We start from the raw sequence: 10,919 nt of genomic DNA on the forward strand, positions 1-10,919 counted from the left end.
TTAAAATAAACATGATGGCGTAATAACCTCATGAATATTTTATTATGATATATAAAACTAATTTTTAATAGTAAAATAAATGAAATTTTTACAGAAAATTAATTTACTTTTTGATCTAATAGTTTAATTATTGTCTGATTAAAGAGGACAAAATGTAATATGATTTTATTATAAGAGTTTGTATAGTTCTTTTATCATTTTTGATCTTAATATCTTATAATTATAGTAAATCGTAATTAAATTTAGAGTAAAGAGGAATTGAATTTTAAAGAGAATGTAAAAGGGAAGATGTTAAATTTTGAATATATACTTATCATACGTAATTATATGTTGAATTTCTTGAGTCGTGCTTCTATCATATGTGACTGTATTAACTCTCAATTTATTTATAAATATAAATTATTCCGACATATATTTATATAGTAAAAGTCATGAAATAGTGTTATGATTGGTATTTAAATTATCGAACCCAATCACTTAAAACCACTTGTCAACCGGGTTTTAGATGCTTTTGTTACCCCCCTGTAATCAACCATCAATCCTCCCTCGGTTTCATCTCCTTTAAATGGTGTTCTTATCCATACAAATCACCATTGCTTCTCCACCCAAAAAAAAACAACAACCCCCAATTCTTTAACTGTTACCATCGCCATTATCAACCATGAGCAACACCACCCAAACTATCAATGAACAAGACCCAAAATCAGTGACAAACAAGCGTTACCTCCCTCTTTTATTGGTCAACTATGGCTTCCTCTTTATAGGTTCTTTATCTTCAAGCTTACTCTCAAAGTACTATTTCAACCATAAAGGTTCAAGCCGATGGGTTTCAACTTGGGTTCAATCAGCTGGTTTTCCTCTACTTATAATCCCCATTGTTGTCCCTTACTATCTCTTTAAATCCACTCAAAGAAAACCCTTTACTGGTTTCACCCCTAAAATCTTAGCCTTGTCTATTTTCATTGGTTTCATGTTAGGCGTAAACAACCTTTTGTTTTCATGGGGTAACTCATATCTCCCTGTATCAACATCATCTCTCCTTTTATCGTCACAATTAGTGTTCAATCTCATCTTATCTGTAATCATTGTGAAACAAAAAATCACTTTCATGAACTTAAACTGTGTTATCTTGTTAACACTATCTTCAGTTTTATTAGCTTTGGAATCTAGCAATGACGAACCCCATGATGTAACTAAAACCAAGTACTTCATTGGGTACTTAGCCACCATTGGTGCTGGTTTGCTTTTTGCTTTGTATCTTCCCATTATGGAGAAGGTGTATAAGAAAGTTTACTGTTATGCTATGGTGATGGAAATGCAGATGGTGATGGAGGTTGCAGCGACCGTGTTGGCGAGTATTGGGATGGTGTTTGACGGTGGGTTTACGGAGATGAAGAGAGAAGGGTATCAAGTGTTTGATAAAGGCGAGAAGGTGTATTGGGCCACGGTGGTTTCCAACGTGGTGAGTTGGCAACTTTGTTTCATGGGTACGGCGGGGATGGTGTTCTTGACGTGTTCATTGACGGGTGGGATTTGCATGACGGCGTTGTTGATGATGAATGTGGTGGGTGGGGTGGTGGTTTACAAGGAGGAGTTTGGTGGGGTTAAGGTTGTTTCCACCGTGATGTGTGGGTGGGGGTTTTGTTCTTATGTTTATGGGATGTATGTTAAGAATAAGATGTTGAAGGATCGTGATGATGGTGGTGGTGGTGGTCATGATTCTGATGATAAGAATGTTGGTTCTTATAATCCAATTGAGATGACTCAAATTGTAAATTCCTCTTCTTCTTCTTCTTCACCACCTCTTCACATCGGGGTTTGAAAATATATTTACCCTTCTATTAGGAGTATATATTGAAATATATGTTTATATTTCTCTCCATTTTCAAGAAAATGAAAATCTTCTATTTCAAATAAATTGATAATTTGCACATTCTCGATGTTTTGCTTGGGTGGTTTTAACAACAAAACTTTTTCATTTGATTCTCATTATTGAGAATTGTGGTGTTTAAAGAGTTATTTTATTGAATATTTAAATAAATTTAATTATTTATAAAAAAGTGAACACTTAATCAATAAATCACAATCTGGGTTATTGTATTTATATTAATTTAATTTCTTTTATGCTCAATTCATCTTAAATTTTAGAAGCTTCACTTTCTTAAGTGTCGAAAAGCTAATGTACTTTTAAAAAATAAATTAAATTCTTTCATTAAAAATGCTCTTAATTAATTCCTTTGGCTTTAAAAGTACATTAATTAAGTCATTTGATTAACGGTTTCCATTGTTGACGATTAATATGTTAACATGATTATTAATAGATATTTAGTCAATCGTTCTATGTTGATGTGGTGGTTCACGTCAACAATAGTTGGTGACGTGACATTGTCACATTAACCAAAAAATTAAAATATTAAAATTTGAAAATTTAAAAAATATTACAAAAATATTAAAATTATGGAATAACTAAAGTAAAAGATAAAAATTATCAAACTTTAAAAATTTATTAAAAATGAATAAATATTAAAAATAAATAAAATCATTTAAAACCTAAAAGTGTAAAAATAAAATAAAAAATGTATTAGAAATTTAAAAAGTAAAAAATCAAAACAAAATTTAAAAATTATTAAACGTCGTAAAAAGTACTTATAAAGAATTATTACCAAAATCTATAAACCTAAAAAGGAAAAACAGATCTGTTGCAAACTGAAATGAGCTGGAATTCCATAAAAGTTCAAAAAAAAATCTAAATTGCCCGTTATTGGTTCCAACCCATGATTACACAATTAAAAATATTATATTCTATGTTGATTGAGTTTTAATTTGAATGTCATGAGTATTGTTGTTAATGTAGAAGAATATGGGTTCGAGTGCACTGAAAAACACTATCTTCCTATTTATGGATTGGGGAGAGACTATGAATAATTCTAGGCATTGTTAATCATAGTTTTTTTTAGCTTCATCACTGTGGTGACGAAAATAATCGGCCATTAATAGCCATGTTAGCACATTGATTGTCAACTATGAAAATAATTGATATGTCTTAAACGTTCGGAAATTTAATCGAGTACGCTTTTCACAAAAAGGCTTGACTTTTTTTGAAAAAGTAAAAGGATTTATTTTTAAAAAATTATTATGTTATATGTAAATATTTTAATTTAATGTCCATAATTTACGTCATAAGTTGTTGGTAAAGTGTTACGAGTATCTTATTAAGTGGATATCCATCATGATCAAGATAAAATTTTGATGTACTTTAAATTCCAATAGTTATTAGAATTAGATCTCTACTTTTTTATACTTCTTATGCCTATAAATAGAGACTTTAACGAAGCATTGTAATCATCCCTTTGATTAATAAAGTGCATTCTCTATTGCTTTCATATTTTCTTTGTTATTCTCTCTATCTCTCTTTATTTTACAAAATAAAGAAATTTATAATACCTTAATTATTATTAGATTATGTTATACCCATGACGTGGATGAAAAGTTATGTAAAACATATATTTATTAAAATTTATGTAAGAATCGATAAAAGTATTGTGGAAGTTCCTATATTAAGAGTTAGATTACATTTTGTCTTTCTATTTTAAAAAATGACAAATTAATCTCTGTATATTAAATTTAAAGAGTAAATTGATCATTTCTATTAAAATTTTTTACAGAAGACTTGTGATTACCGAAAGGCTTGTTGCTGATTATAGCTGGTTTAGTGTATTTGTGTCTCTTGTGTTATGGCTGCTACATTGATGTATTGTTTTGAAGGGCTTCATGTTTGGCTACGGTGACGTCATTCCCTTATTCTTTTTGGCACTTGTCGAAAGGGTGGCTTTGTATCATGGGTTCTGTTCTTCATGTGTTTCATGCGTCCAACCAGAAAACTATATAATTTCATGAGCTAACAACTCATTTGAAGAAGTGTGGATTGAATTTTAACTCGATTGATATTGATATTGTTGTCAATGTAGAAGGACGTGGGTTCGAGTGCGCTGAAACATATCATCCTCCTATTTAAAGATCGAAGAAGGGCTATAAATAATTTTAGATATTATATCAAAACTCATTTAAAGAAGTGTGGTAGACGTCAAAATTAATAAAAATAAATTCTTACTCAACAATATTGAGCACCATGATCATGGAAAGAATGGATTTATTATTAGGTAGATTTTTTATTTAATTTTTCATCTTTTTAGTTTTTGAATTGTCTTTTATTTGTCAAATTACCTTAAAATTGATGAAAAAATTAAGGTTTGTTAATTTCGTGACATATATGTGGATGACGATCGGCATCTAATGAATTTTAAAATTTAGAAAATACTTAAAAATGTTGATGTGTCATCTACGTCAATAAAGTCAAAAATGTTAATTTTTATATATTTTGGAGTGTTTTGATTAACAAAATATAAGTTTAAGGGTTAAAAAATAAAAATAAAATAGAGAACTAAAATAAATTTTTTATAAAATTGGAGGAAAAAAGTTCATTATTCCTTATTATTATCCAAGGGTGACACCATGAAAGCTTCCACCATGAGAAAAAATTCTGCCAAATAGGGTATTTCATCAAAATCAACACTAAATACATACGATAAAAGTTAAGCCATTAAATTCTTATTTATGTGCCTTTGTATCACACAATTAATTTTAAAATATTCGAAATCCAAATAATTCTCCTAGAAATTAATGAAATAATTAGTAGAAAAGAAACAACAATAAAGAAATAATGAAAAAAAAGAGGTTGAATTTTGATGGATGAATTGATATAGCATAAAGATTTACAACACATGAACAACCAATGATATGAACTAATCATCACAAGAAAATTGCTTAAATTCAAAATATTAATCCATAAACAGTAAAATAAATGAAAGGAGTTATCTATCAAATCAGATGTTTGCTCTTGGTGAGGAGTTTTCCAACTTCAAGCTGGTGAAAAAAGTGCTAAGATCTTTTTCTGAGAGATTTGCCATCAAAGTCATAGTCATAGAAGAGTTCAAAGATCTTGAAACACTAAGGATTGATGAATAAATAGGATCATTGCAGTTTTTTCTAATGAACCTAGATGAAGTTAAATGAAGTGCAAACCAAAGGTGAAAGGTGTATTGCTTTACAAGTGGTAGGTAAAGTGCCCACTTCCTACTCCACTACGATTGAGGAACTCCAAGAACAAATAACTTTGCTCACTTGTAACTTCAAAAAAGCTTTCAAGAAGCATTCTAAAAGATTTAAGAAGATGGAGGCCACCAAAAGCAATCCCAGGACTATATCCAAAGGTGTGGTACTATCAAGGAAGAGACCGCGAGAAAGAAAAAAAAAAAAAAAGAAAAGAAAGGAAACCAGTGTCATGAATGTCAAACACATCCAAGATTACACATTGAAGAAAAAGAAGCTGTTATGTGTAACCTGAAGTGATGAGGATTCCACTAGCAACTTTGAGTCTGATGAAGATTATCTTAGCAACTATGTGGTATTCACAACAAATGTTATTATAGGATCAGATGATGGTGATACTAAGATTGAATCTGAAGGAGACTCTAGAGAGGAGTTTTTGAAACCAAACTGTTGCTCAAAAAGTTTAATTCTAGTAGTGAAAAACTAGATAAGATACTTGTTGCTAGATCGAGAGATACATGAAAAGGATAAAAGGAAAGTTGCTATGAATAGTCCTACAATGTTTGTGAAGGAAACAAATTGTATGGATCTAGGTGAATGCTCCACCAAACCTGTGTTGATCAAGATTGATAAGAACGCAACCACTAAACATAGAGTAATACGCCACTGTTGTGGAGTACCCGAACATGTCAGACTCAATACTTCAAAATGTTACATTATCTGAGATGGAAGAATGCAATTGTATTAAATAAATGATTGATCGAGCGGGTCGTTCTTGTTACCATTGTGATACTTGGATCTGATCAAATTTTTAAGTCGAGTTTGGAGTGTTATAATTTTGGTATTAGAGTCAAGTTTTGATCCGAAAATTTGGTTTCGGATTTCGTACTAGACTGATATAAGTTCAGTTAAAAATTTTCGAATAAACTGTTTTTGAAATTTCAGTTGAAAAGGTAAAATTAGATTTTTAATATTTGTCTGAGTCATGGACTTATTTGATTTCTAGTCTAATTTTGAGACTAAATTAAAATTTGCTTTTGTTTCCATGATTAAATTGAGATTAACCCTTTTTTTATTTTTTAAATTATATTTTTATACGATGCTTAGAATATTAACCGTGTGATATATATTATTATTATCTCCTCTTATTATTATTTGATTGTTGACTAAAAACTAGTGTTTTTAGTATCCTAATATAATTTAGTGTCCAAGTCTTTTAGCCTCCAATTTATCTCATTGAAATTTAGGTAAGTATTCCTTAAAGTCAACATTATTCCTTCAACACAGACATTGTTGGGAGGACAATTACAAACCCCAAACACAGACCGTTTATAGACTGTAAAACAGACACAAAAAATATATATATATAAAAAATTCCCTTCTTTACAAAATTTCTACTCCAAATACAATTCTCCTTCTTACTATCTTCAATTCCCCTACGTCAGGCACCATCTCCCTGTTTTCCTTTACCGATGTTGAAGCCGCTCTTGCCATCCAAAGTAACTAACTGATCAATCCCATTATCGTTCAAATTCCTTGCTTGCCAATTAACTTTTTAATTTTTCCGTCCAATTGCTCTGCCAATTTCCACTAATAATTCCATTCCAATTCACTGCTGTTAAGTGCCGATCATCCCTCGAATTTGCTCCTTTTTACTGAAATTTCATCCATATTTATCGTACCAATCCATCCAAACATCAGCTACTTGCCGTTCTTAAAGCCGCTGCCATGCTCCTTGAAAGCCATTGTGGTGCCTTCAATTTTTGTTTCCATCTCCTTTAAAAAATTTGATGCTTTCCATATTGTGGTTGTCTTTAATTTAAAGCTGCTGCTGTTTGTGATTAGTTCAAACCCCAATTTGTTGTTTCTTACTTGAATCGTGTTACAAGATGTTGCTTTGCTTCATTGCTAAGAGGTTAGTATCAATAAGGCTAGCTCCATATATTAATTATTTAGTCGAACGATGTTATGGTCAGTTTACATATATTAAAACATACTTATTTATGTGGATACTGGTTACTAGAAAAAAAAAAATTTAAGGAATGGAAGTTTAAAAATCGCGATTATTCAATACCGAATTGAGTAGAACAAAGCTATACAACATATGAACAAACCAGGCCAAGATAACTGACTAAATCTGAAACTCTAAAACTTAAATGATGAAAAAAGGGTTTATATATTGTCTATAATTACCATTGTTGAACAAGAAGAAATACCCCAGGGATCTGTCACGTCGTCATTTATTTCATAATCTTCTTCATCGTCACTTTGTTCTTGAAGAACATTGGTTTCATCTGATGTTCGAATCCGTTCCAGTTCCATTGCGACTTGTTTCATTGTCGGTCTTTTGTTTCTGTTGATATTCAAGCATCTTTTTGCCAGCCATGAAACTGCTGTAACCTCTTCTCTTGGACCTTCATTCATTACTTGTGGATCAAGTATATCAAATAAAGAATTCTCCTTCATTGAATGCAAGAAAAATGTTACTAAGCTTCCTCTTTGTTCTACCGATTGACTCGAAGAGATGGGTTTTTGTCCTGTTAAAAGTTCAACAAGAACAACTCCAAAACTGTATACATCGCTCTTCTCTGTGTATTGATTTGATCGGCAATATTCGGGATCCAAGTATCCCAAAGTTCCATGGACTCGAGTGGTCACATGAGTTTGCTCGATTGCAACTGATCTTGAAATTCCGAAATCCGATACTTTTGCTCTGTATTTATCGTCCAAAAGTATGTTGCTAGATTTGATATCTCGATGATAAATCGGGACAGAAGCAGCTGAATGCAAGTAAAACAAAGCATTCGCGATTTCAGTTGAGATTCGTAATCGCATTTCCCATGTCAATGGGAACTCTTCGTTTGGCTTGTGTATGAGATCAGATAGTGTTCCATTTGGGATGAACTCGTATACCAACAAAGGAACATTTGTCTCTAAGCAACAACCTAACAGTTTAACCACGTTTCTATGGTTAATTTGTGATAAAATTATCACCTCATTGATGAATTGTTCAAGCTTCATTTCTTCTAATACCTTCTTTTCCACCAACTTGGACCTTTTAATTGCCACAATGCTTCCATCCGTCAACATTCCTTTATAAACAATTCCTTGACCGCCTCGACCGAGAATCCGATTCTCATTGTAGTAATCTGTTGCCTTTTCCAACTCCTTTGAAGCAAACAACTTTATTTTCTCAACATTACCTTCGTTGCTGGACAATTGCTGTTGCAACAGTAATCCTCCATTCCTCTTGAAATATTTCTGCTTCAACTTGATATCTTTTCTTCTTTCGAGTGCTTTGAACAAACGCCATATACAGAGCAAAGCAAATATGGTCCCAATACTAGTGCTGCAACCTATAGATGGGCACAAGATTTAATAAATGCATCAACCAAATTTGGAAATCAATATTCAATATGTTCACTACTCACCTATAATGATGATCAAATTCCGGGTCCTTCCGGGCAATGGTGATGAATTAGTTTGTATGAGCTTGCACCTATATTCCTCATCTGAGTATTTATATCCTTCGGGGCATGTTAATGAACAATAGTTGCCAGGAGCGTTCAAACAAAGCATATTACAATACCTACGCTTAGAATTCTCACATTTGCCTGGTTCTATCAATATTTCAAGAAATAAATAAAATAAAGTTATTTCCATATAAAAATATGTTATGTAAGAAATCTAGAGCAAATATATTATTCTAAATATACCTTCGCAAACGTCAACTGAATATGCGCTGGAATACTCGCTCTCGCTGCAAACGCATAAAAGTTCACGGCTCAACCATGACCAACAATAATGTCCTTCCGAGTTACAAAAGGTCTTTTTACCGTCTTTCAACTTGCAAGGCGCAGGCAATGGTTTGCCCCATTGTAGTGATGTAGTGACATGCCCGTTGGTGTGTGGGACTGTTAAAAATCCATCATTATCCCACGAATCCGTATCGAACACAAAAGCCGATCCGCATGATCGGTTGCCATCATAACTACGATACTTCTTTGTTAAGCTTGCGGCAAAGGTGTCAAGACGTGGTGGAATTGACGTGAAGCACATATCATTGGTACTTGAATTAGCATTGCTGTTGCAACTGGGTTGCATGCAACCACCAATAGGATCATCGGTTTGATTGTGATATATGGTAGCGAAATTGCCACATCCTACCGACCCAAATAGGTTGAAGATATCTGAGAAGTAGAAAGGCGTGTTTGTTAGGTTGACACTAACTCCTTTTTTACGGTCGTCTTGATGATTATTGCAGTTAGAATAAGTTATTGAATTGTTGATGATGACTCTTCCATCGGAAAATTTAACATCGACCAATTCCAGATCGATGCTACTAATGAAAGGCTTTGATCCATCAATGGTTTCTTCACAACTTACTCTGAACGCATCATTCATGTAACACCTGTCTTCTATTCCAAATGGGTATAAGATGTCAATATTCCCACATTTTTCTGTACAATTTGACTTCCGAAGAGGAACTGAAGAACAAGTAAAATAGCCACGTTTATTGATTTCATTTCATAAAACGAGATAAAAAAATTTGAAAGATCATAGTAATAAGTGAGTAATGACCTTTCAATTTGGGATCGAAGGTTTTCCACTCCAGAATTGCAGGAACATGCGTCGAATCGATGTTTATGTCACCAGGAAATATGATACGCTCGAAAGTGCCGACGTCGAACATAAAAGCAGATGTGCAGGCATTCCTGCCGTTGCTTTCATTAGTAAATGGGCTCATTTTTGCAGTAAAAGAAGTTATATTTTCAGAAACTGTGGCATAACAGCCCTGAAATTCAGTCATGTCGCCACATCTTGGTTGCAGGCAGCCACCGATGGGGTCAGTTCTATTACTAAAAACGGTGGCCGAATGACCGCAACCTATTGAACCGAACAAGTTATTTCCTGAGAAGAAAAACGGACTGTCTGTTAAGTCCACATCGCCGCTTCCGTTGTCACCTTTACTTGGACAGTTGGAATAAGTAACCGGGCTGTTGACGACCACGTCTCGTGACGTAAACGAACCGAGTATCTCCATATCGATACGGCTGATGTAAGGCTTTTCTCCATTTTTGCAGGTTACTCGGAACGAGGGATCGCTATAGCATTCGGGTTTTATTCCGAATGGGAAAGGAATAGTAACATTCCCACATGTTTCGACACACTTGCCTTCTTCTTCTTGCAGTGATGGCCATACCAGTAGGGTGAAGCAAAACAACAACCGAAGAACACCCATTGTTTCTTGATTTCTTTGGGACTTAATGAACAATTTATGTGGCCATGGAATACGTCCATAAATAGCCAAGCGAGAATGCCATGTTTCATGGAAGAATAGTTATCTTCTTTTTGACATTAAGGCACTGATCATTCTTTGTAGTAAGAAAGGAATCCATTAAAGCAGGAAAGGGTGTAGCACATGGTGCTTTTTTTAAGTACATAATGTACCGTACACCATTATTGACTTAGCCTACAGAGCTTGAATAAGAAAAACTATTAAACTATTAAAACTTTATATAAAGTTAACATTTGTTTTATTTTTAAAGGGAGGGCATAAACGTGAACAGAAGAGAAAATGCATTTACCAATTTCAACGCATTTGAGAAAAAAAAGAAGAAGAAAAGATGATATTTGGACCCACAGTTAATAAAGGCGAAATAAGAAAATGATGTTAAGTAATCTCTTAGCTGTTAAGCCAAATATTAAGTAGTATTAGACGTAATTTATCTTTAATGAAGTCAACCACTAATAGGTATTTAATAATTTAACGTAGGAGGTGGACCCTTCTCTTTGCTTTTCTTCCGCCT

General features: G+C 33.1%; 2 protein-coding genes across 2 annotated transcripts; one reads left to right on the forward strand and one right to left on the reverse strand.

Annotated features, from left to right (window-relative positions):
- Positions 1-517: 517 nt before the first annotated feature.
- Positions 518-1,933, forward strand: LOC105796431 (probable purine permease 4). The gene has a single exon (XM_012626147.2). It carries the CDS (start codon positions 662-664, stop codon positions 1,820-1,822), a length of 1,161 nt encoding a protein of 386 aa, XP_012481601.1. The 5' UTR covers positions 518-661; the 3' UTR covers positions 1,823-1,933.
- Positions 1,934-7,166: 5,233 nt separating this feature from the next.
- Positions 7,167-10,354, reverse strand: LOC105784965 (wall-associated receptor kinase-like 10). The gene is made up of 4 exons (XM_012610894.2): positions 9,691-10,354; positions 8,826-9,596; positions 8,541-8,729; positions 7,167-8,465 (listed from the first exon to the last, which is right to left on the reverse strand). The coding sequence occupies exons 1-4, from the start codon at positions 10,349-10,351 to the stop codon at positions 7,282-7,284; spliced, it is 2,805 nt and encodes a 934-aa protein (XP_012466348.1). The 5' UTR covers positions 10,352-10,354; the 3' UTR covers positions 7,167-7,281.
- Between the last annotated feature and the right edge of the window lie 565 nt (positions 10,355-10,919).

Source organism: Gossypium raimondii, chromosome 3, assembly GCF_025698545.1.
Source record: "Gossypium raimondii isolate GPD5lz chromosome 3, ASM2569854v1, whole genome shotgun sequence".
NCBI classification, from domain to species: domain Eukaryota; kingdom Viridiplantae; phylum Streptophyta; class Magnoliopsida; order Malvales; family Malvaceae; genus Gossypium; species Gossypium raimondii.